This window comes from Chiloscyllium punctatum, chromosome 3 (assembly GCF_047496795.1).
Source record: "Chiloscyllium punctatum isolate Juve2018m chromosome 3, sChiPun1.3, whole genome shotgun sequence".
NCBI classification, from domain to species: domain Eukaryota; kingdom Metazoa; phylum Chordata; class Chondrichthyes; order Orectolobiformes; family Hemiscylliidae; genus Chiloscyllium; species Chiloscyllium punctatum.
In genome coordinates, this window is record NC_092741.1 from 93884412 (window position 1) to 93911186 (window position 26775).

A 26775-nucleotide genomic window follows, 5' to 3' on the forward strand; every position below is an offset into this window, starting at 1 on the left:
TACCTCTGTTGAACACTTCCTGCACACTAACTAATGCCCTCACCAAAATGGCATTGCATAGCTCACACCTGGAGTGAATATGTTTTGAAGCCAACCTGGAGCAGATGACTGGGTGCAATGAAGTCCAAATTTGTGGCCTGCAGCAACAGCATTGAAGTACATCATAAACATTGCACTGTCAGCCTAGACTAAGTGTCTATATCGTAGGCTCAGGATAACACAGGCAGCTAATCTTGCCAGTATGAGTCCTTGCATGGTGGCTCAGTGGTTTGCATTGCTTCCTCACAGTGCCAGGGACTGGGGTTCAATTCCAGCCTCAGGCAGCTATCTCTGTGGAGTTTGCACATTCTCCCCATGTCTATGTGGGTTTCCTTCAGGTGCTCTGGTTTTCTCCCACAATCCAAAAATGTGCAGGGTTAGGTGAGTTGGACATGTTAAACTGCCCATGTTGTTCAGGAATGTGTAAGTTAGGTGCATAAGTCAAGGGTAAAATGTAGAGTAATAGAGTATGGGAATGGATTTGATTGATGGATTGGAGGGTCAGTGTGGACTTACTGGGCCAAAGGGTGTGTTTCCACACTATATAGATTCTATTTTAGTCCAAAACTTAAGCTTTTGATTAATAGTCTCTGAAAGTTTGTATTCAAAGGGGAACACTTAAACAAAAGATGTGCAGTTAACATAATTTAGTCACAAATTATGCTGGTAAAGTGTTTTGGTATGGAGGATACTAGAATAAGTTCACAAGATATATATAAAAACCAAGAGAAGGGTTAACAGTTCAAACATTTGTATGAAAGGTGAATGGAGGACAGTCAGTTTGATTGGAACTTTTCTAATCAACTGGTTCAGGGATATTGTCTTACATCTCCAGAGAAAGTGGAACTTGAACCTTGGCTTGCCCAGCTCAGAGGTAGAGATGTTACCACTGTACCACAAAAGCTCTTCATCCCTATTCAAAGCTGGTTTGAACTGAATCAATCAAGTAACAAGCCCTGCTTAGCTTGAAGTATCATTAAACAGGTAAACAATAATAATTCAGATCCGTCAAGAACCATTAACATAAGAGTCCTCAAAACAATTCACCAAAAAAGCAACAAATATTCCATGAGATCTAACCTTGCTAACCAGTCTCCCATGGGGAACCTTGTTGAACGCCTTATTGAAGTCCACATAGATCACGTCCACCACTCTGCCCTCATCAATCCTCTTTGTTACTTATTCAAAAACTCAATCAAGTTTGTGAGACATGATTTCCCATGCACAAAGCCATGTTGTCTATCCCTAATCAGTCCTTGCCTTTCCAAATACATGTACATCCTGTCCCTCAGGATTCCCTCCAACAACTTGCCCACCACCAACGTCAGACTCACCAGTCTATAGTTCCCTGGCTTGTCCTTACTACCCTTCTTAAACAGTGGCAATTTAGGAGATAATAGCATGAATCAATGAAGTGGCTTTTAAGGAGGGTCTTAAAGGGTGCAAGAGATGGAGAGTTGAATCAGCTTCAAGAGAGAAACATGGGAATTTTCTGTGTGACGTAGTTGACTGTCAATAGTGGAAAAATGGGATATGTGGATGCACAAAAGAAAGAACTTTGAGAACAAGCTTGAATTGTTGAAGGAAAATGAAGGGAAATAACTTATGAAAAGATTTAAATACAAAATAATCATTTTAATTTTGAGAAGCTGATGTACAAGCAGGTCAAAGAGAGGATAAGCAATATGTGAGTGGAATCTAATATGGAATAGAGTAAAGCAGGATACTAAAGTTAACAAAGGAAAGATGGAGAATATTAGAATAATTTGTACTGCAGCTGGAAAAGGTTGCAGAGTTGGATGACTTAGATAGGGCGAATATAACCTGGCAACACTGGCTGAAAAGTAAATCTGGGACAAGATCTTCTTATCCATATTTGTTATCTTAAGAACAGGCCATGTCTTTTCCCTTTAGACAACTGATTCGCTGTTTTACAACTTCAAAATATCATGGATGAATAGGTTTGTGTAAATGGTGCAGTGATCCTATGCAATTTAAAAACATAAGGTGATATAAATAAAATCAAAATAAGCTATTCAGCCCTTCAAGCATGCTCCAGCTCTCAAGTTGATCAAGACTAATCTAGTACCTCAACTTTACTTCCCTATTCATATCCTTTGATTCCCTTAGTCACAAAAAAAATCACTAATATCTGTGTTAAATCTATTCAAATTTTGAGCACAATCAGTTCTCTGAAATAAGAAAAATATGAAGGTTCATTACTCTTTCAATGCAAAATGTTCTGCTCATCTCAATTTTAAAAGGTTAACATCTTATTCTGAGACTTTGATCACCGGTTCTAGATTTCCCTAGCCAGCAACACATCCTCCCAGCATCAAACCCATTAAAAATTAAATGTTTCAAATTTCAGTTACCTTGTCTCAACTATCTACCCTGGTTATTGTATCTTCAAATAACTCAATGAATTTGTCAAGCACAATTTTCCTTTCATGAATATGTTGATTCTTGCCTAATCAAATCAGGATTGTCTAAGTGCTCTGATATCACATTGCTAATAATTGGTTTGTGTATTTTTTTTTCTCTGGCTGATAATGTTAGACTGTAGGTTTCCATTTTATGCGTCCCTTTCTCTTGAATAATGTGGTTACATTTGTTCTCTGGCAACCTATAGAATCTATTCTAAAATCAAGAGAGTACTGCAAGATTAAATCAGTGCCTTCACTATCTTTGTAACCACTTCATTTAAAACACTGTGATATAAACCATTTGAATTAGATGGACTTTAGCCTCATTAATCTCTCCAGTAATGTTCTTTTTCGCAATTTATTTAAATTCTTCATTTTTACTCATCCCTTGGGTACCATAATTTTTGAAATGTGATTTTTCTCATTTATTAGTTGCAAGGTTTTTGCTCAATAACTCTGCCATTCCCTTAGTATGATTTACAATTTATCTTGTTTCTGTAAAAAGTCTGTAAAAGTCCTTGTTAACGTTTGCTCATCTTCTACTTTTGAAACATCTGTAGACACTTTTACAGTATGATTTGTCTTTTGCTATTTCTTGTCAAGCAATTGTTTGATTTTATTCTAAAATTCTCCTAATCTTCAAGTTTTCTATTTTTTGGTAATATTATAAGCCGCTTCCCTTAATTCAGTGCTATCTTCTCTTATTATCCACAATATTTCCAATGGGTGTTATTCCTTAAGGAACTGCATATTCACTCAACTATGAAATATTTCTGTAAATGTTTGCCACTTCTGATCTATTCTCATATCATTGAGTCTAGTTTCCAAATATGCTTCAGCCAACTTATTCTTATAATCCTTTTAGTTTACTTTGTTTAGATATAAGACTTATATTTTATACTTAAATAAAACATTCTCAAATTTGATATGCAGTTATGAATATTTCCGATCCTTCCCCCCCAGAGATTCCTTAAGTAGGAGGCCACTAAATAAAGTATCTCATTACATGAAACTAGATTTTAAATAATCCTGTTCTCTTTCTGGTTCCTCTGCACGCTGATCTAGAACACCATCTTTTATAAATTCCATGAACTCATCTTCCATATTATTACTGCAAATTTTGTTTGCCAGTCTACACAGCATTCTGCTTGGGTTGATGAATGGCAAGTAACATTCATACTGCACAAGTGTCGGCAAAGACTATCTACAACAGTAGAGAACATAACATCTTCTCTTCTCTTTAAAATGGTGCAACCATTGCTGAATTCCCCACAATCCACAACTAAGGGATTACATTGACCAGGAGCTGAACTGAACCACCAGATAAATACTGATGTAATAAAAACAGATCAGAGGTCAGTCATTGGAAATAAGTAACTCACCTCCTGACTCTCCAAATCCTATTCATCATTTGCAATGCACAAGTCAGGAGTGTGGCAGAATACTCTCAATTTTATTAGATAAGTAAAACTCCAACATCATTCAAGAAGTTTGACACCATCCAGACAAATAAACACTTGTGGATATCCACTCTCATTGTCTTCATTACTCAGTAGCAGCAGTGTTTGCCATCTAAAAGATGCAAAGTAGAAACTCACCCAGGCTTCTTCTGAACCACAACCTCTACCATCTAAAAGGAGAATGGTAGGAGATGCATGGGAACACTACTCACCTGCAAATTCTCCCAAAGCCACACACCATCCTGAAACTGTTTCACCAATCCTTCACTGTCACTGGGTCAAAATCCTAAAATTCCCTTCCTAACAATACTACAAGTGTACCTCCCCACAAGTGCAGCTATTCAAGAAGGCTGCTTGCCACAACCTTCTCAACAGCAATTAGGAATGGACGATAATTTCTGTTCTAACCCATGATGTGTATACATCCTAAGAATAAATAAATTCAACAAAATGATGATTAATGCTGCCCATGGTGACTATAATTCTTTTATTATGCCGGTAACTTCTTTACTTACATTGTGCCCAACAATTCTACTTCAATTAGGGAGTTTATATACTACATCCACCTATGATTTCTACTCCATATTACTGTCTTAGTTCCACCCAAATTGGCTTTGCATCTTGATTTTCCGAGAAAATCCTTCCTCTCTGTCGTGTTTGACTCATTCTTTATTATGAAGGCTCTCCTAAATATAAAAATTGTCTTCCAGCAAGTTTTGCATTGTAATTTACTCTGGACTTGTTGCATATGGGTTGCCTACTAATCAAATTAAGTTTGTCACCCAAGGGAATGAAGAGAGACTTTAGAAGAATTGTCTTTATACACAGTACAAAGAAAATGAGCGAGTGATCATTGTCTCTTGTCTTAAGGAAAATTAAGTAAACTTTTAGAGTTGAGAAAAGTACAATGGTAAATGATGGTCAGAACAATAGGATTAGTTTTAGTTTGATTCAGCAAACAATGGATCCAGAAATGATGGGGGCCAATGATTTATTTTTATAAACAAATATAATTGTATACAATGGACATGTTTTAGAAAAATGTGGCCTTTTTGATGGAGATGATATAAATTCAGGAACTTGCTCATGATTGAATAGGATATTGAGGGGATTGACAAACTAATTCAGCCTAAGCCAATGAGTGGGCAATGGTATGAAGTCAATGAAAAGGGCAGGAAATTTATGATGAAACTTAAAATGGTGGCTTTGTTTGCCTCAGTTTAAGTAGTACAGATTACAACTGATCTAGCAAGTTTGACAGATATGCAGTTTGGCTGTGGAAAAGTTAGAAATCTAATGGAGAAGCACAGCTGAGTGTCATGTGGAAACTGATTTCATATCTATGGATGCTATTACCCTGGCAGGGGGTCGATGCTGAAAAGGGAGGTGCTGAAGGTCAATTCTTGCTATTTTCCTGAGGTGACAGTGCAGGGCTGTGTTGTTCCAATAATAGATGGTAGATAGGTATGAGAAGAACTATCAAACTGGAAAACAAAGGAGAGGCAAGGCAAAAAATGATGGAAAGTGAAACATGATCACAACCATAGAACATAGAAACAACTATAGAACATAGAACACTACAGAACAGGCCCTTCAGCCCATGATGTTGTGCCGACCATTGATCCTCATGTAAGGTAAGCCTACGAACCCTCAAATTTCTGTGACCATATGCACGTCCAGCAGTCTCTTAAGTATCCCCAATGACCTTGCTTCCACAACTGCTGCTGGCAACACATTCCATGCTCTCACAACTCTCTGCATAAAGAACCCGCCTCTGACATCCCCTCTCTACTTTCCGCCAAACAGCTTAAAACTATGATCCCTCGTGTTAACAATTTCTGCCCTGTGAAAAAGTCTCTGGCTGTCAACTCTACCGATGCCTCTCATTATCTTGTACACCTCAATTAGGTCCCCTCTCTTCCTTTTTTTTTTCAGTGAAAAAAGTCCGAGCTCAGTCAACCTCTCTTCGTAAGATAGGCCCTCCATTCCAGGCAGCATCCTGGTAAACCTCCTCTGAACCTCTCCAAAGTATCCACATCTTTCCTATAATAGGGCGACCAGAACTGGACACAGTATTCCAAGTGTAGTCTAACCAAAGTTTTAAAGAGCTGTAACAAGATCTCACGGCTCTTAAACTCAATCCCCCTGTTAATGAAAGCCAAAACACCATATGCTTTCTTAACGACCCTGCCCACTTGGGTGGCAATTTTAAGGGATCTATGTACCTGCACACCAAGATCCTGCTGTTAGTCCACACTGCCAAGAATCCTGTCTTTAATCCTGTACTCAACTTTCAAGTTCGACCTTCCAAAATGCATCACTTTGCATTTATCCAGGTTGAACTCCATCTGCCACCTCTGTGCCCATCTCTGCATCCTGTCAATGTCATGCTAAAGCCTACAACAGTCCTCTATACTGGCAACGCCACCCCCAACCTTTGTGTCGTCTGCAAACTTGCTAACCCATCCTTCAATCTCCTCATCCAAGTCATTAATAAAAATTACAAAGGTTAGAGGCCCAAAAACAGAGCCCTGTCGAACACCACTCACCACTGACTTCCAGGCAGAACACTTTCCTTCCACTACCACTCACTGTCTTCTGTTGACCAGCCAATTCTGTTTCCAGACAGCTAAATTTCCCTGTATCCCATTCCTCCTGACCTTCTGAACGAGCCTACCATGGGGAACCTTATCAAATGCCTTGCTGAAGTCCACATACACCACATCCACTGCTCGACCCTCATCAACTTGTCTAGTAACATCCTCAAAGAACTCAATAAGATTTGTGAGGCATGACCTGCCCCTCACAAAGCCATGATGACTGCATTTATTCAAGCCATGCTCTTCCAGGTGGTCATATATCCTATCCCTCAGAATCCTTTCTAACACTTTGCCGACGACAGACGTGAGACATGGAGTATGTCATTTGTGCCTTTTATTAGGGCTGTTTAAATATAATAGGATGAGTGAAAATTTGATTGGCAACATTTGAACTGGAAATTTCAAGAATGTTGGAAATGCATCTGCGAGGCTAAATTTTGTTCAGGGAAATTGGAGATCAACATTTCACTGTCAGTTTTCATTTTTAATGGACTTTCTGGTTGAGAAATGAAGTACATAGTTTGTGACTAAAAGCAAAAGAGAATATATACCTTTAAATAATCTAGACAAGGATTTTCAATTGCTCAAAGAAATGAGATTAGGTGCATGTACACTTTGAAAATAGTGCTCAGGATGTCAGTGTCCTGAAGCATCCAGAGTGAATTGCTATTTTCAAAGAAAGGGCAGGCAGAGGAGGTAGGCAAAGTTCATGAACCTGATTGCTTCCAGCTAACAGCCTGTAAAGCTCCTTAAAGAGCCTTTTAGAAGAAGGTGATTTTCAGTTTGTCAAAATGGTATTTTTTTGACAATGCAACCACTAGATGGTGCACTACACACACATCTGAAAGTCATGATTTGGAGATGCCGGTGTTGAACTGGGGTGTACAAAGTTAAAAATCACACAACACCAGGTTATAGTCCAACAGGTTTAATTGGAAGCACACTAGCTTTCAGAGCACCACTCCTTCATCAGCTCTCCACAACCACCTGATGAAGGAGCATCGCTCCGAAAGCTAGTGAGCTTCCAAATAAACCTGTTGGACTATAACCTGGTGTTGTGTGATTTTTAACTATGTCTGAAAGCAGTGTCAATGTCTGAAACATGCATGGAGTTCACACATGTGCAGAATCTAATTGCCCATGTTGGAAAGACACAGTCTGATTTGTAAGTCATTTAACTTGAACAAATTGCTGCATATTAGTCCACAGTTGTCAAGTTGAATGCAACAAACAATTAAGTAATTTTTGCTGCTTAGGGTTTTTGTGTTAAATTTGGGGAAGAAGAACACTCATACTAGATTCAAAATATTAACATCTTTTTGCTCTCCACAGATGCTGCCAGGCCCACTGAGTTTCTCCAGCACTTTCTGTTATGGTTTCAGATCTCCAGCATCCTCAGCACTTGGCTTTTATTATGGTACTTTTAGTTTGCTGACTTCTCTGCCCAATGAGTTTGCTAGCCCACTATGTCCTGGCTCATCCCTCCTACAAAGATGGTTGCCACCATCTTTGATGGTTGCTCTCATTAGGCAGCTCCTTCCTCCAAGTAACTCTCCAATTCAGTGTCAAGCTCACTACCAAACTGATTCGATCATCTGTATTTAAAGATTGTGGATGTCACAACACTGATGCAGTCCAAGATATGGACATGGAAATTATTGAGGTGTTGGGCTCCCAATTCAAGTCCCTGGCGTCTATCTGACAAAAATCTTGCAGTGTTGAGAATCCTTTCTATGATGGAACTGGAATGGACACTTTTCTAAAGAAATTCAACTGTAAGGTTCAACTGAAGTGAAGACAGAAATTGAGAGGCATGATTTTTTTTTAAAGCACATAAACCTATTTCACTGAGATAAAACAATGAAAGATCAGAGATCCAATTTTAATATAGGTATATATATGTGATAATTAGTAAATTGCATGACAAGCATTTTGTAATTTTCCTTAAGTGAAATAGCATCATACTAGAGAGTATAAGCTGATTGACACGATCTTATGTTTGACAGTAATGATATTATGTAAAATAACTCAGTCATTTGCTTGCAGTTCCTAAAATAGTTGCTACAAACAAGCGTAAATGCTAGAAATGTTCAGCAGGAGAGAACATTTGTAGTAACATGATAGTATAAATCCTCCATCCTAAAGCAAAACAATTAAAGTGTTTGGCCTTTGTGAAAATTGACACTTTGTTTAAGGTTTCTGATATGTTTCTTTTTCCACTAGGTGTAAGCTAGCACTGTGCTTATGTTACCAGTCAGTAAGTTCAAGTCCCACTGTATTAATTGAGAGACTTAAATTTGGTTAGTTAAATAAATATGGGTTAACTTAAAAAAGAAAAGTTGGTATTGCTGATGATGAAAGGGTTGTCATGAAAATTCACTTGATCTACTAAGGGCCTTCCGGAAAGAAATCTGCTGACCTTACCACACAGAAACCAGATCTGTCATATCATAGTTGATACCTAACTGCCATTTGGAAACAATCTAGCACCTGCATAAGGATGGGGTATAAATAACAGTGACATCCACATCTATAAATTAATTTTAAAAAATCGTTTCCTCCATATATTCTGCATGACCTTTTGAGTATTACCAGCATTTTGTATTTTATTTCGAAATTAGCTCTTTGTTTTTTAACAAGTGTTACTCCTTGATTATGTTTCTTCAATATTTGGAATATACCTGCATAGATATTTAAATTACAGTTCGATGGGTTTTTCATGAGAAAATAAGATTTGAATCTCACTTTGCAAGACTCATTAAATGATAAACAATCTATACTGTAAAAATTACTAATGGAGACCACTTCTACAACAAGATTTATGCATTTGATGAGATTTACAGCAGTATTTCTGTAAAATAAAGAATACATAATTAGAAAGTATGATATCAGTTTTTAAAAATCTGTACTAAAATAATGGCTGATTTCCTCTCGCACTTATAATTTTAAACTGCCCTTTGGCTTGGTTATAAGAGGGAAGGGAGTTTCTTTTGTTGCCAACCAATGCCAAGTCATTCTCCAAAATTATTGTTTAGTTTTATTTCTACAGAAAATACAGTAAACCTTCTTGAAACCTTTATGAAAAAGTAATGTCTGTGCATAAGGCTTTGTATTGTGAATGTTTCTCTGTAACTAGCTTTTTTGCCTTTAGCCATTCTTTTTGATGGCCCATTTGTTCATGCAATGATATAATCTTTCCTATTAAAATCGTTCCAATTTGTCGATTACTTCTGCAGTCTAGATCAAAGAAGGAAACGATAAAAGAAAGAAGGCGCTAAGAAAAAGGACATGGTCATTTTTTTCTTAAACCTTCAAATCATGGTTCACAATTTACCATTAATTTCAGTACTTCGCTTTCATTGCACCCTTTGTGTTAGATGGAACAGGGCATTCTATTGAAACCCTATGACAGAACATTTCAATTCACCCATGCTTCCTTAGTTCTGTCCTATTGGCCAGCACAAGCTGTCAGGATTGAAGAAAGCTCAGACCTTACCAGGGAGCCAAATCACCTGTTCGGTGGGTCTGTTCTGATACCGATTTTTCCAGTGATGTTTTATTTAGGTGTTCAAACTGTGGTGACGTGATCAACCATTCCTGCATTATCGCGTATCTCCACGCATTCAATTTCCTCTTTCCTCTCCATGCGCTTTTTTTTCTTGTGCCTTTTCTTAGATGGAGGAAAAAATGTTAGAAAGACAGGTAATATAACAAAACAGTGTAGCAGTGTGCAGGTGGCTGTTAGAAGTAAGCACTTAAACAGTGTCAAGGTCAAATTTGAAGGCACAAAAACCAGGGGCATCAACCCTAAAAGAAAGCAAATATTACTCTGCAAGATGGCTGCTCCATTCCATTCTAAAGAGTTTTTGATACATTCAGTCCTGGTACGTTCTTTTTCTAATACAAATGTAAAAAGCAGAGGTGCACAGTGGTCAATGGCATAGTTCAAAGAGTAGATAAGGCACAAGATTGAGATGCTGTCCATATCTACTTTCCATAGTGTCATCAATCCAACCACACCGAACTCCATTGATGTTACGCTAAGTATCACCCAAACATTACCCAATGCATTGATAACCAAAAGAACGGTCAGCATTAGAATGATCAGGACACTAACACTGGAATTCAGGATTGGTGAGGTGATGGAGGAGCTATATCGATCCATGAAAACAAAGGTTGGATTGAACACTATGTACTTTATCCTAGAAATGAGAGAGTGTTTCCGTAAGGTTTCCAGTAAATCAACCATTTCATCGTGTATGTTCTCAGCGGTTCTAGCCACCATGTACACACGGGAGGCGATGATATCTACTTCATCTGAAGTCTTTGAAAAAATTATATCATCCACATAGTTTTGAAATTCTGGTTGCTTTAGAAACGAATTGGCGAGAATATTGATAAATTCACTTTTGGTTAGTACCGTAATGTTGAGTTTTTTCAAATACTGTAAGTAATGTTCGATCCACGATATTCTGATGAAGCCCCTGCTGATAACTTGCAAGTCTTCCTGTATTGTTAGATTCCAGTACTCTATTGGCTCATAAATATAAAAACCTATTACTGGGCTGTAGTTGCTGAAGTATTTTTGCTGGATTATTGTGAAGGAAACACTTTGTGAGTCACTTGCAAGCAAATTAATGAGATTTGATCCATTACTGATTTGTAAACATCCCATAAAGGAAAATGACACATAAATCAGGTACAGTAACACAACAAAGGGCTTGACATATGTATTAATGATCCATTCAGTGTAGTGCTCCCTCAAAAAACGCTGAATGAAATGTTTTTGATATGGATCACAGTCATGAGAACCGGACTGTTGGAATCCGTCGTTCATCATAGTTTTAAACCAGACAGGCCTGGAAGCCAGGTATTCAGGTGAAGGGATTCGACAGCAAAAAACACTATGGTAGCGATTCTGTTCCAGCTGCCCAGCAAAGACCAAGCACGAGCCATAGAAAGAAATAATATAGAAGTAGTTTACTAGAATAGTGACACACATGTTCTGACAGAAGATTTTAACAGATTCAACATTTGTAAATGGGCTTGCACCCATACCAAAGGTAATGATATAGAGAGAGCTTGTCATTGTGTACGACACCATCACATCAGAATATGCAGATGCTATTCGCTCCTTAAATGGCTGATCTTCTTTTGTTCTCCGCCATCCAGCCAGCAGTTCAAAAACCCCTTTAGTTCCATGGCCTTGCAAGAAAGTAGAATAAGAAAGCTGTTAGCATGTCACAATTCAAAATGTGTACAAGCATTTCTCATGATGTCATAAACATTAGAATCACATGGTTAACTTAATGTTTTGTCAAGCTTTAGCCAGGAATAACTAAAGAGCAGAAATAAATATATTTTCCATGTAATTTTAAAACTAATGCATGTAAAAAAAGCAATCTTCTTATTTTGCTTGAACTATGTAGAAAAATATAATAGAATAAAGGTAAGGGAAACAATGGAAAGAGCAAATTCTACTTCAGTAAAACAGGAACAAATTTTCAATGAATCAATGTCTCTCCAGGGTTTTGTAAAGGAAAAACGCTCATCTGCATGGGTAGCACATAATAATGCATCACATCATTATCTCAACAACATTGCAGAGGAGATTTTACAAACTTGAGCTTCCAATATAGTCTACACATATCTGAAAAACATTGTGGGAATTTAAAGGGAGGGGTGTTCCATTTAATTTATAAGCTGGGGTGACGTGTATGGCCCATTGATGTCCCACCAAAAGTCCCAATTTGCAATCCCCTAAGGTGAGGGTGCAGATTCATATGTTTATGTTAATACTCTCTATTAAGCATGCATTGAGTGATGAGAGAATCTCAAGCACATGTACATAACACTGTTAATGTATTGTTATGAAACAATGAGTTATCAATCATACAACACAGTCTGAAGGTCACCTTAAAGGAATCCTCAGGCTCAGCAGAATGAGTGGAATGGCAGGCAAAAATTTCCTGGGTTATTGGAATATAAATGTACAAGTGTTTAGCATTTACAGAGGAAATATATTTCCGCTGTCTCTGCTCAACAAATTAATATTTCCTAACTTTGTGATTCAGCTCGGATGTATTTTCTTTTCCTGCCACTGAGCATATTTTAGATTACTATTGTCACCATCAACCATTCTGTCCAACAAGTTAGATGTAATTTCATTTAACCTGCCTCAAATTCCTACTCTTTGCTGAGTAAGTTAAAGGGCACTGAAAAAATGGCCACAAAATATTTTAAAAGGTGTATTCTACATCTTTAATCAATTCCTTCTTTTCCATCCTTCTCCTAATCCATACTTTTTGGATTCACCTCCTTTATTCCCTCCCCTTCATTTTCATTTTCCATTTCCTCTGTTTCCTTCTCTTTCTCATATCCCTTCTCCTACATTGACTCTCCATCCCCAAGGACAGGATGAATGGGAATTTCTCAAAAAAGATTTTAAAAAGATGCGTTTAACATAGATGTGGCAGTAAGACTAAGAGTAAAGTCAAATTTTATCTTTACTTTGGATGTGGCCCATGGTGCGGTTGGAGATGGGAAAGGTTAGAAGCAAAAGGTTGAACATCAATGAGCAAGGTTTAATTGGGAAATGTAGAAAAGGAGTTTTTGAAATATAAAATTCCAAGAAAAAATACTCAAATCTGCTGTAAATGATATCTGTGGTCTGAAAGGTCTTTAATGTAATTGTGGAAGTGTGCAACAGATCAGTCTTAAAATTAACCTGGGTACTTGTATTGAAAGTATCTTTCTGATGTGATAGTGAACCATAACAGGCCAATGAAAAATGGAAATCCCCATTCGAAATATTTCTGTAGCATTTCAAGAGTGTCAAACTCTATTAGTAAGAATTTGAATCAACGTAGAGATATATGAATCTAACTAACTAATTTCTAGAGACAACGCTCATGCACCTTTCTCTAAACATAATCCCAAAGCTTGTCAGAAGACATAATTGTCATAAGAACTTAGTCAATTGTTTAACAAACTGTCTGTACCGTTAAAGATAAAACTTGCATGACATGACAAATTAATCTTGCTGCAGAACCCTCACTGAAAAAAAGTGACAATTGCTGTATCTGAAGAGCTACAGGCAAAAGGATATAGGGTTTATAAAAAAAAAATACAGTTTCTGATGCAATTTCATCATTTTAATGGCAGTAAGAAGGGACAGAAGACAGTTCACACTGGTTTTCTGTCTCAAAATTGATTCAGCTGATTCTCTTTATGTCCTTTCCAGTGACGATTCTGTCTGCCAAGTCCTACATTATATTGTAATGAGACAAGTGGTCCTGCAGCTCCATGAACTGTGACTCCATATTTGCAAAATATTCCAAGTAACTTAGACATAGAGTTTACTCCCTTGGTCAGCTAAATCATAAGATTTTGGGAAAGTATTGGATACATATCTGCCACATTCTGAGGAGAACCTGCAGCAATTCATTGCTAGCTGGGACAACAAAAGTGAGCTCTGTAAAACAAAATTATGGCCAAGGTTTGTTCAGGCCGCTATTTGATTTTCCATGATATTAGAAGTGAGCACATGTTTTTGTGTATTCATTGATAAGCTTTATAAAATGAAATTTGAAAAGCTCATCACGGTCTAATCATGGCAAGGGATTTGGCTAGTTCAGTTGGTGGGGCAGCTCAGTTGCAATGCAGAGTAATGCCAATAGCATTCCAGTACTGACTGAGCTGACTATGAAGGCCCAGCCTTCTCAACCTTGTCCCTTTCTTGAAGCACAAAGACTCACATTTAACTCACCAGCAGTTTTCTTTAATGGGAAAGTAGACTATGGCCATTGGCACTTTCGTAATACACTGCAATAAGACAGGATGATACTGTTTAATAGAGACACTCACCTTCCCAAGGTCCAGGGTAAAATGGATGCTATTCACATCACTTTGTGAAATCATATCAAAATCCCCTTAAATACCTCAACGGATAGTGTTTCCATTGTCTGAATGCAGAGTTTATTTATGATGAGGAGGTGCTAGTGTTGGACTGGGGTGGACAAAGTTAAAAATCACACAACACCAGCTTAAAGCCCAACAGGTTTATTTGGAAGCACTAGCTTTCGAAACGCTGCTCCTTTGTCAGGTAGCTAATGGGGCAGGATCGTAAGACACAGAGATCATAGAACAAGATCATAGTATCTTGCAACTGGGATTCTGAGATTTACATATTAATGAATCAAAACCTGCAACCCATTCTAAAAGATGAAAGATTTAGCAGGAATCTAGGTTTTTTTCAATATATCGTATCAGTTGCATGACACTATAATCTTGTGTTATAAATTTTGTGTTGTGTAATCCAACTTTTCTCGCTACCTGATGAAGGAGCAGCTCTCCAAAAGCTATTACTACTAAATAAATCTGTTGGATTTTAACCTGGTGATTTAGATATGACAATGTGTAGCGGAATTCACATTAGTGAAAGATATACAGCATATTGTTGACCTGTTACTGTGATATGAGCCATTCTCTAGTGGAGTATTTATACTTGATTCATAATACTTATGTTAGTGCATGTAACGTGAGCACTAGATGTGAAGGATTCAGAAAAGGTTTATTACAGCTCCTGATATTTACATATTTCATAGTCGCAGGCACTTCAGTGTCTGGATTAATATTAAGCTATTTGATTACCATTATAGCATGCTCTCATCAGTCTGACAAGCTTCGAGAGGCCCTAGTTAAAATAAGGTCATATGTTACGATACAGTGATGATACCATAGGTTAAATGGTAGACTGGAATACTAACTTTGAGACAGAATACAACATTCTTCTTTTTTCAAAGATATAAAAAATTTAAACAGATATATATGGTTGTACTTTTTCTTCCTGGTGGTGGAAACTGAATAAAGATTCATGCACCTTGTGTCTTTCACTGTGTCTTACACCTGCACACACACAACATTGGTGCTGGGGAAAAATAAGCACTAAAATAAAATAAGCAGGAGATTCAGAAGATCTCAGTCTAGAGATAGACTTTGATCTGGCTGGTCATAGCTCATGTAAGTGCACATATAAATAAAAGGTGACTTGGTGATGGGATACCAACCTCTGTACAGTTATTTTACATTCAACCGTAGGTTGTGGACTTCATTAGCTGAATCCACATTTACTGCCCATCCTGAGTTGCCCTTGAGAAGGTACTGGTGAATTTTTTGAATAGCCACACCCACAATACTACAGGAGGGTGTTTCAGGATTTTGATCCAGAGACACTGAAAGGATGGCAAAATATTTGAAGTCAAGGGGGTGAGTGGCTTGGAGGGAAACTTGCAGAAGGTGATATTCCATTATACCTGTTGCCCTTGTCTCTCTAGATGGTAGTATTTGTGGGTTTGGAAGATGTGGTCGATGGAGTGTTGATTAGTTGTTGCAGTGCATCTTCTCTTTAATACAGACTTATGCTACTGTGTGTTGGTGTTAGCGGGAGTAGATGTTTATGGATATGGTGCCTATCAAACAAGTTACTTTGGTGTTCAGCTTCTTGAGTGTTGTTAGAGCTGAACACCATCCAAGCAAGTGGGGAGTATTCCATCACACGCCTGACCTGTGCCTTGTAGATGGTGCACAGGCTTTGAGGAGTTAAGAGGTGAGTTACCTGCTGCAGGATTCCTGGCATCTGACCTGCTCTTATAACCACAGTGTTTGCGAGACAAGTCCAGTTAAGTTTCTGGTCAATGGTAATTGCCAAAATATTGATAGCTGGGGATACAGTGATAGAAATGTCATTGAATGTTAGGTGGAGTTGGTTGGATTCTGTCTTGATGGAAATGGTCATTGCTTGGTAGGTTGTGTAGCATGAATCTTACTTGCCTCTTGTCAGCCCAAGCCTGAATATTGTCCCAGTGTTTCTGCATTTGGACATGGGCTACTTGAGTACTTGAAGGATTGCAAATGGTGCTGAACATTGTGCTGTCATCAGTTAGCACATTGTACTTCTGATCTCCTGTTGCAGCTAAGGCCATTGATAAAGCAACTGATGATGGTAGAGCCTAGAGCTTTGAAATCCTGCAGAGATGTCTGAGATGACTTGACTTTCAATATGCAGTGAGTGGTAAACATTGTGCTGCAACATTAATATGTATCACCCATGAAGGCACTCAATAGCATTCTACAACTTGGGCAAGACTTGCTAATTGGGCAACTTCACTCTGTTCAGACAGCAGGCAATGAATTTCTTTCTCTTGGTATACAACATCGCCCTGTTGCAATGATGGACTCAAAATTGGGCGATGTCTGATATTTCACTTGCTCCATCCCGAATGAATCATGGCATGAAGAAATTCTGGACATTGATCACCCTCACAGCCAATGGCAGTGCCAATCTTTGCCCTTCTCTAACTGTGGTTCCAAGAAGTGTTCAAGTGTTGTGACTACCTTATTTGTAAAGCACAGAGACTATTTGCACTTCTCTTGGTTTAGTTGTACAGAAGAGATGTGTTTCCAGAGACTGTTGAGGCTGCAGATGAGAACATTCCTCTCCCTTCTTACTGCCCCCTCCCTCTTGAGCATCCTGTCCATTTGTTAACTGTCTCTGCACCATTTCACTCTCTTGCTGCACTGCTAAGGGGCCTGCCACCCATTTCTAGGAGTGACTGCTACATTCAGAGCCCTTAATTTCACAAATAATGCTTTTTCCACATTCAATACAAGTCAAGCAGACTTCATTAACTATAAGCATCTCCAAAAACATAAAAGGAAAGAAAATAGATAGTAATCATACTTTACATCACCTCTCAAAAACACTTCAAATCTCAAAGTGCATCACTGCCAATGAATGACTTTTGAAATGTAGTCATTGTTAAAAAAGAAATGCACAAAAATGCATACACAACACCTCCCACAAGCAGCATCATGGTGATGGTAGCACAATCTGTAGTTGTGATATTGAATAAGGAATAAATATTGGCTGGAACAGCAGAGATAATTGTGCAGCTTATCTGTGAAATAGCAGTTGTAGGACTGAGGTACCATAGCTATTACAGAAATGTAGCTCAGGGAGAGATGGAGTGGCTGCTTAATGTTCTCGTATATAGATGTTACAGGAATAATGTTACAGTTGTACTTCGGGAGGATATTCCTGGAAGAAGTTCAGTTAAGTTATATGGGTGCAGCTGAGAAATAAAAAAGGAATGATCATGATTTTGAGATTATACTACAGAACCTCACCACCCACCCCCCCAAAAAAAGATAGTCAGCAGGAAATTAAGAAACAAATTTGTAAGGAGATCTCAGAAAGCTCTACGAATAATAGGGTGGTTATGGTAGGGGATTTTAACTTTCCAAACACACACTGGGACTTCCATAATATTAAGGGCTTGGACAGAGAGGAATTTGTTGTGTGTTCAAGAAATTTTTTTGTGGATGGACTTACTAGAGAAGGAAAATAACTTGACCTTCTCTTGGGAAATAAAGCAGGGCAAGTGACAGAGGTGTCAGTGAGAGAGAACTTTGGGGCCAAGTGATCATAATTCTATTAGTTTTAAAATAGACCTGTTCTAAAAGTTACAGCTCCAAATTGGAGTAATGCCAATTTTGATGGTATTAGATAGGAACTTTAAAAAGTTGCTTGGGGAGGCTGGTTGCCGGTAAAGGGAAGGAATGGAGATTTCAGACAGTATGTTCTTATTAGTGTGAAAGCCAAGGCTGGTACGACTAGGGAATGCTGGATGACTAGAACAATTAAAGCTTTGATTAAGAGAAAGAAAAAGGCTTATGTATAGGGAGATGAGTTCAAGTAAATTCCTGGAGGAGTATAAGCACAGTAGGAGTATACTTAAGTAGTATACAGTAGGGCGGCACGGTGGCACAGTGGTTAGCACTGCTGCCTCACAGCGCCAGAGACCCGGGTTCAATTCCCGCCTCAGGCGACTGACTGTGTGGAGTTTGCACATTCTCCCCGTGTCTGCGTGGGTTTCCTCCGGGTGCTCCGGTTTCCTCCCACAGTCCAAAGATGTGCAGGGCAGGTGAATTGGCCATGCTAAATTGTCCGTAGTGTTAGGTAAGGGGTAGATGTAGGGGTATGGGTGGGTTGCGCTTCGGCGGGGCGGTGTGGACTTGTTGGGCCGAAGGGCCTGTTTCCACACTGTAAGTAATCTAATCTAATCTAAAAGGGAAATCAGGAGGGCAAGAAGGGGACATTAGATTCTACAAATACTATAAAGGCAAAAGAATAACTGGGGAGAGAATAGGGCCTCTTAAAGATCTGTCCATGCGTCCAACCACAAGAGACAGGTGAGATAGTAAATGAATATTTTGCATCATTATTTACTGTGTGGAAGGACATGGAAGCTAAGAAACCTATTGCAATGTCTTGAAAAGTGTCCATATTATAGAAGATGAGGAGCTGGAGGTCCTATAAAATATAAAGATAGAAAAATCCTCAGGACCTGATCAGGTGTTTTCCTAAACTTTATGGGAAGCTAGGGAAGAGATTACTGGGTCCCTTGCTGAGATATTTGTATCATCAATACCCATGACTAAGAGACTGTGAGAGGTTAGAGCGAGAATGCAGAACCTCATTGGTATGGATTGCTACCTGAATCATGTGCAAATTGGCATAGGATGAATAAGATTAGAGAAGTGAAGGTGTGACTCAAAGACTAGTGTGGGAGAAAAAGGTGAGTCCTGCACTCGGTGATAAAGTTTTTAAATTATAGGTTTCTGGGACAGTACAGAGGTGATGTGTTTTTTTCTCTCTGAGTTGTGCAACTTAGGAATTTTCTGCCTCAGGAGGCAGTGGAGACATAGAAATTGAATACTTTTAAGGTGGAAATCAGGAAAATCAAGGATGTTTCAGTTTAGATGAGAAGGTGGAATTCAAAACACAAACTGCTCAATCGTAATCTTATTGGAGGGCTGAATCATCTGCTTCTGCTCCTAACCCATACGTACATATGGTAAAGACACTAACTTGGTACTAAAGCAGCTCTCACAGTGTCAGAAGTGCCAATGATATGGAACCCGAATTTGTATCCTATCAGTAGTGAAAAAGGAGTATATCTTATAGAGGTCTCTGGACTGCGTGCCAAAGAAGTCAATTTGTGTGTTCCCCAACCAGAAACCTTGGATAAACTTGGAAATCCAGTGCCTACTGAAGACCAGGCATGCAGCATTTAGTACTGTGCAAGCAGAACACGCACTTAGATCTTGTACAGCCTTGCTGGTGGAGGTATTCACAGACATCTTCAGCCTCTCCCTCCTACAAACCGAAGTCCTCAACTGGTTAAAGAAGACCAACATCATCCCAGTGCCAAAGAAAGCACATGAAATGTACCTTAATGACTACTGCCCAGTGGCTGTGACCTCCATAATCATGAAGTGCTTCAAGAGGCTGGTCATGGCCCACATCAATTCTAGTCTCCCAGCTGCCTCAATTCCCTGCAATTTGCCTACTGACATAATGGGTCCACAGTGGATGCCATTTCCTTAGCCCTGCACTCAATCCTGGAACATCTGGATAACAAGGACACTCACGTCAGATTCCTGCTCATCAACTACTGCTCCGCCTTCAGCACCATTATCTCCTCCAGACTGATCTCAAAACTCCAAGACCTAGGTCTGGGCTCCTTCCTCTGCAACTGGATCCTCAGCTTCCTGACCCACAAACTGCAATCAGAGAAGATAGACAACTGCACTTCTTCCATGATAATCCTCAACACTGGAGTCCCCCAAGGATGGGTTCTCAGCTCCCTACTGTACTCCCTGTACACTCACAGCTGTGTAGCCAAATTCAAAATGAATGCCATCCACAAGTTTACTGATTACACCACCGTGGTGGAACAGACATCAACAACAATGAGTCAGAATACAGAAAGGAGATAGAGGGCTTGGTGATATGGTGCAATAACAACAACCTCTCTCTCAATGTCGATAAAACAAAACACCAAATCATTGATTTCAGAATAAAAGGAGGAGAACAGACACCCATCTACATCAGCAGAGTGGAGCTTAAGAGCATTAAGTTCCTAGGAGTGACAATAACCGACAGCCTGTCTTAGACTTCTCAAGAAGACGCAATGGTCAAGAAGGCATAACAACACCTCTTTTTCCTCATGCAGCTCAGGAAATTTTGCATGTCCATAATGACCTCACCAACCTTTACAGATGCACCATTGCAAGCTTATTGTCTGGGTGCATAATGGCCTGGTACGGCATCTGCTCTGCCCTTGACTGTGAGAAGCAATCTAAGATTGTGGGCATAGCCCAGACCATCACAGAAGCGAACCTCCCACCCATGGACTCCATTTACACTTCTCATTGCTGCAGAAAGGCTGCCAACATCATCAAAGTCACCTCCCGCCCAGGTAATACACTCCTAAACCTCGTCCATCAGGCAGAAGATACAGAAGCTTGAACACACACACACTAAGAGGTTCAAGAACAGCTTCCTCTCTGCTGTTATTAAACTGATGAATGGACCTCTCTAACTTTAAATAATACTGATCTTATTAATGTTGATCTTGCTTCGTGCGCCTCCTGTGCAATGTAATTTGTATGCCTCACTCTGTCCAAGCTCCCTGTGACCAGTATGTCCTTACTTACTGTGATCTGCCTGTACTGCTTACAAACAAAGCTTTTCGCTGTACTATTCGACAATAAATCAAATCAAATCAAATCAAATCAAAACAGATAAACGTTCTGAGGCCAACGAATCTGCGCCGGTTAAAAACAACCATCAAGCTATTCTAATCCTATTTTACAGCACTCGGCCCGTAGCCTTGCATGCCTCGGCATCACAAGTATATGTCTAAGTACTTTGTAAATGTTATGATGTTTTCAGCCTCTATCACCCTTGTCAGTGCTTTATTGAATATGGAGTAATCCATCTGGCATCAGCTGAGATTTGCATATTTTCTTGTCTGAAAGCTGAGTCCTTCCTCACCACTTCCTTGTGAAGTAATACTTAAATATTTATTCACATTTGTTTAGCAAAAGGAAATAATGGAAATACCTATAGATTAACTCTATACAAGATGTACCACTTGCTCCATTTGTTTGATATATTACAAATGAAGTACTGCTATTGTATAGAATAATTCACTCAATATGAAGCTTGATCAATAACTGACATTGAAAGCTCATTCCTTTGCCCACACTGAATTGCTGCCATACCTTAACCAGACTTTGTTTAAGTTTAGACCAGAGTTAATAAATAAATGATGAACTGTTTTTATGGCTTTACCTCAGCTTCTGTGAAATTAAAGGTTGCTATGTGACAAAGTATCCCATTTACAGTAATAGCTATATTCATGAATCTACTGAAAACATGAATTACATCACCACTTAGTTCTGACACCAAATCAAATACTGCAACACAGGAGGATTATTGATCATTTCTTCACTGGCAACTCTCTGGGTAAATTCTCAATTAAGTTTAGCCGATACAAAAACATATGGTGCTTTTACTTCCATTACTTTGGTATTAATTACCATTGGTATTAATAATAAGTGTATTTTAAATCTTTCATCCATCACTCAAGAGATTTCACATGTATACCTATGAGCTAACATTTCAGTGAAAGTAAGCCCTTGAGCCAAGGCTAGATGACAGGTTCCAAATTGTCCCACTCTTGTCGTAAACCTGATCTTAATAGTGCAAAGTCATTGACAAAGTGTCAAGTAAGCAGAGTTGTGTTTGACTGTGCATACATATTTCCATATTAAAGAGGTTTTTGATAATATCAACCTGACAATGATTCCTCTGAAGAAATGGGCAGGAAGTAATATTATGTAGAATGTAATTCTGCCCTTGGCATTTAGAATCTAGAAGGAAGCTAGACGCTGGAATGCCCGTTTTCTTCCTGACTCCTTTCAATTCAGTAAGACTAGGGAAGGTTGAGGACAACCTTCCTGTCCAGAGACTAATTGAGGCCCCTAAATAGCCAACTAATAGCCACTTAAGGGCTTCATTCTGACACCTTTGTAACCTAACCATACCAGGAGGCCAAATGCCATGTAGAAGGCCAACAGTCAAAGCTAATTACTACCTTCTGGGGTCTGGGGACCTTCATGATCAAGCACTCTGTGATCCATGTCGTGTCAACTCAACAACAATGATAGCCTGTTGTGTACCTCTCCCTTCCCTCAATAATGAGACTCTCATTTCCCCTTTGAGGCCAGCTTAAACCTATCATCATTCTGGAAACTCCCCCATTGTTGCTAGTTTTGTCCTTCAGTGGTCTCAGTACTGGCTACTGTTCTGGTGCCATCTATTTAACCATCAACATTTAGAGGCAGGATATCTGCTCTTAAAAGTATGGAAGCTCAACACCATGCAGCTAACTGGGCTTAATCAACCAATGGACATCATCAAACTGACCTGCCTTCCTCTCTTGATCTTGGTCATGGTCATCTAGTCTGTCACTGTAGATCTATCATATGGCCTTTTTGGACCCAATGTTGGAGACTTAGGTGATTAGCATAACCTGGATGCAAGTCCATGCTCTGGGAGGGCCTTATATTGGAAATTAGCAGCTGGAACAATGCCTGAATACAGAAAGCTCCATGTCATTCTATAGTAAAATAGTGATATTTGGGTCAGCAAGGATCCTAGTCAGAAAAATTCTGGATAATTCTTGAGCTTTCAGGTACCTTGTGATCTAAGATTGATCATCCAGCCCTCTCATGGAAATCTGTGCCTTCCCTGCTCCTAGTCCCTTGAGCAACCTGACTGGATGGCCCTGGGCAAGAGCTGCCCAGACCCCTGACAGGAGGCTGCACATTTCCCTGACTGCATTAGTCATTTCCTGTCAACCCTCTCCCCTGGACTGGCCACTATGAAGCCACAGGACTGACTGTGATCCACTGCCTGGACTGCAGAGGCATAGATTTCCTGACTGAAGTCATCCTGACCAGAAGCCTGACCATGGTTTAACCCTTGTATTGAGAGTGGAGGTTGTCATTGACTTAATGTACTGGCACCCCTGAGTAAGGGGTGTCTTTGTGGATTTTGTTAAAGACTACTCCCCTTTGACTTTGAGACATAGCTGCTTGCTTGCTGCACATACAGTGGATTTCTTTTGTAAGTTGCTAGCACATGGTGCTGGCTTGAGATTGACATGGTACACTGCTGTACTGCAAAATATAAGGCCCTGGACTGACGACTGTTGACCAGCAAAGCTCACTGCCTGACTGTGTGCCAGCACCAATTGACACAGCAAGACCAGGCATAGATGGTGTGAGCTTCAGCCACATGTTAACTGAGCAAGCAGTGAGAGAGTAAGTGAGCAGTCACCAGGTGCAGCCTGGTCCTATTCATGAGCTGGCTGCCTGTACCTGTGCTCAAAGTGTTCATGCTGCAGTCTTCTAACGCTATTTGTTAGTGTCTCCTACAATGTAAGTCTGTGTTTCCAGAGTGTACAGTCATCCTCAAAATTTGCAGTGAAACTCAATGTCACGGCCAGCAACACAATACAGAGAATTGCCTTTTCCATTGGGCTTAGAAGATACAGGTTTTGCTATCTTCGTTTTCATTGTGGGCAACGCTGTCCTTCAGGAGAGAAGGAGGACTGTTAGTTACGTAGACCATAGTGTTTGCGTGATATGTTTGACATAGCTGATTGCCTGGAAGGTATGTGACTGTAATGAGAAATATGTGTGAAATTGGTACCATTGATGGTGTATGATGGTGAAAGTAAATATTTTAATGTTAAAATTGAATCTGGTTGTCAGGGACTCCTATGCGGTGGGTTTTCAGAGTGTGAGCTTTGGAGTGATGTGACAGACTGTAAAACAGTGGGTAGGTGTCATGTCAGGTTTCGTTCACTGGCCTGGGCCATTTAGTACATAGAACACAGAACATTGCAGCGCAGTACATGCCCTTTGGCTCTCAAAGTTGCACTGACCTGTGGTACTAATCTGAAGCATATCAATGCTACATTATTTCATTTTCGTCCATATGTTTATCCAATGACCATTTAAATGCCCTTAAAGTTGGTGAGTCTACTATTTGCTTGAGGTCATTAGGCTTCTCGTGACACTTTTGCCAAGTCCTTGGGGCCAGAACCAGGAAAAGATGTAAAAGCACATGCTCCAACTGTGGTTTGACTGTAGACTTATGAAGCTAATCGCCCATTGTGGTTCCATGGCATTGCTCCTCTTATCATAGAGAGACTAGGGAATGGGGTGAGCTGGGGGGTGGTGCTAACATTAAAGTTAGAGCTAGGGAATTCAAAGGTGATGTCAGCAAGCACTACTTCACACAAAGTGCAGTGGAAACCTGAAATTCCTCTAAAAGTCAGCTGAAACTCATGCCTGAATCTCTTGAGGACTAGGAATCAATATTCATTTCTCCTACTTTTATTGCACGACAGATAAGCTCTGAGTTTCTGACCTGGACTTCTAGAATGCAAAGCCAACCTTTAAACCCGACTGTTCCCCTACAGGGCAGAGTTGTTGGAGGATACCAAGTCATGTCTCCTTTTTTTTTTACAGCACTAGCTGTTAAAAGTTAAATGTCCCAAGGCTTGAGTTATTAGAGCTATTTCCAGCTCTGTTTCACAATAAGTTTTTTTTATAATAGTGGCTACAATGATTCATTATCATGTGGCCAGCATTTGTTTATTGTTGATACCCATTCATCCCAACACTGTTCACCACCTCTCATCCCCTGACAGTGTTCATCCCATCCCTCACACCCACCGAATCATTGTATTGGCATTGTGCAGAATCAAACAATGTTCAGATACTGTGTCTACTCCAACTTCCTGAATGAATACTGTAACTTAATGCTTTTCTCCTGCTTTTCCCCATAATCCTGAAAATGGTTTAATTTAGATAAGCACCTAATACCCTCTCGAAAGCTTCAAGTGAACCTGCTTCCAGCACATTTCCAGACAGCGGATTCCAAACCCAAACCACTTGCTGGGTGAAACAGTGTTTCACTTCTTTTGCAAATTACTTTTACCCACATCCTTCTGTTCTCAGAGGGAACAGTTAATTCCCAGGTACTCTGTCCAACCCACCCAGGATTTTGAAAACTTCCTTTAATTCTTCTCTGAATCTTCCCCTCACTAAGGAAAGTAGTCCCAGCTTATCCAACTGATCTTCATAACTGACATTTCTCATCCCCAGAGCCATTTTCATGAAGTACTTCTGCACTTTCCCCCATGCATTTGCATCCTTCCTAAAGTGTGGTGCTCAGAATTGTACACAACACTCCAGCTGATGCTTAACTAGTCTTTTATAAATGTTTAACATTGATGTCCCTATTAATGAAGCCTAAGATACTGAATGTGTTATTAACTGTTTGCTCTACCTATCCTGCTACCTGTACTGTATGAATACATCCAGGTCATTCAGCTCCTGCATAACCTTTAGGATTGTGCCTTTTCTTTTACTATATTTCAGTAACCTTTCTACGAAAATGGTACCCCTCACACTTAACTGCGTTGAACTTCATCTGCACCTATCGCCTACTATACTAACTTATCAATGTCCTTTTGTAGTTGTACACTGCCTTTTTCACAGTTTACATTCCTTCCAGTTTTGTATCATCTGTATACTTGGAAACTCTTGCGGAATTTCATCAGAAACCCTCTTTATTGAGTCCAAAAAAGAGCTGTTAACTATTACTCTTTTTCCTATAGCTCCACCAATTTTGTATCCTCTGTTCTCTTGTTCTCTGTGTTCTCTTATGTATCCACATTTTGATTGTCGCAGTTCTTTGATGAATTCTCACCCTCAACAGTGGTCCCCCCACAATACCCGACAGTTTTCTCCTTCCTTCACTCCTCAATAGTATTCACCTTGCCCCCGTTCTCAGCACAACCTCCTCAAAGATCAAATAATGTTCTCACCCTCCATTACCTCCAACAGTACACACTCCTTTCCTCGCCCACAGCAGTGCTCACCATCCTTATTTACACCTCAAAAATGTTTAACCCCAATAATATTTCCCCTCCTTTCCTCAGTCCCCAACAGTGTTTCATAACTCTCCTTTCCCTCTGTCAGCACTGCCCTCTCCCTCACTCCCTTCGTTTAAGACATCCAATGGACAAATACCATAGAGTGTAAATCAAATGTGTTTCTTTTCTAAATGATACTTAGTGAGAAATGGTAGAGAAATTCATTTGTGTTGTGCCACTTCTAGTTCCACGCAGCACTAGGTCAGATCTCCTGGGGCAGGCAGCATTGCAGGCCATTGTTTGACCTGATATTTTTGAAGTCTGCATGGCATTCCTCAGTGATACCTATTATACATACTCAGGACAACAGTCTTCTTTATACTGT

At 39.5% G+C, this 26775-nt stretch overlaps 1 protein-coding gene across 1 annotated transcript in view; it reads right to left on the reverse strand.

The window, feature by feature from the left end:
• Positions 1 to 8517: 8517 nt before the first annotated feature.
• Positions 8518 to 26775, reverse strand: part of ptchd4 (patched domain containing 4) — a 95121-nt gene continuing 76863 nt past the window's right edge. The window contains exon 3 of the mRNA XM_072556621.1: positions 8518 to 11730. Coding sequence (XP_072412722.1) covers positions 10094 to 11730 — 1637 coding nt within the window. The 3' untranslated portion in view covers positions 8518 to 10093. The remainder of the gene's footprint in view (positions 11731 to 26775) is intronic.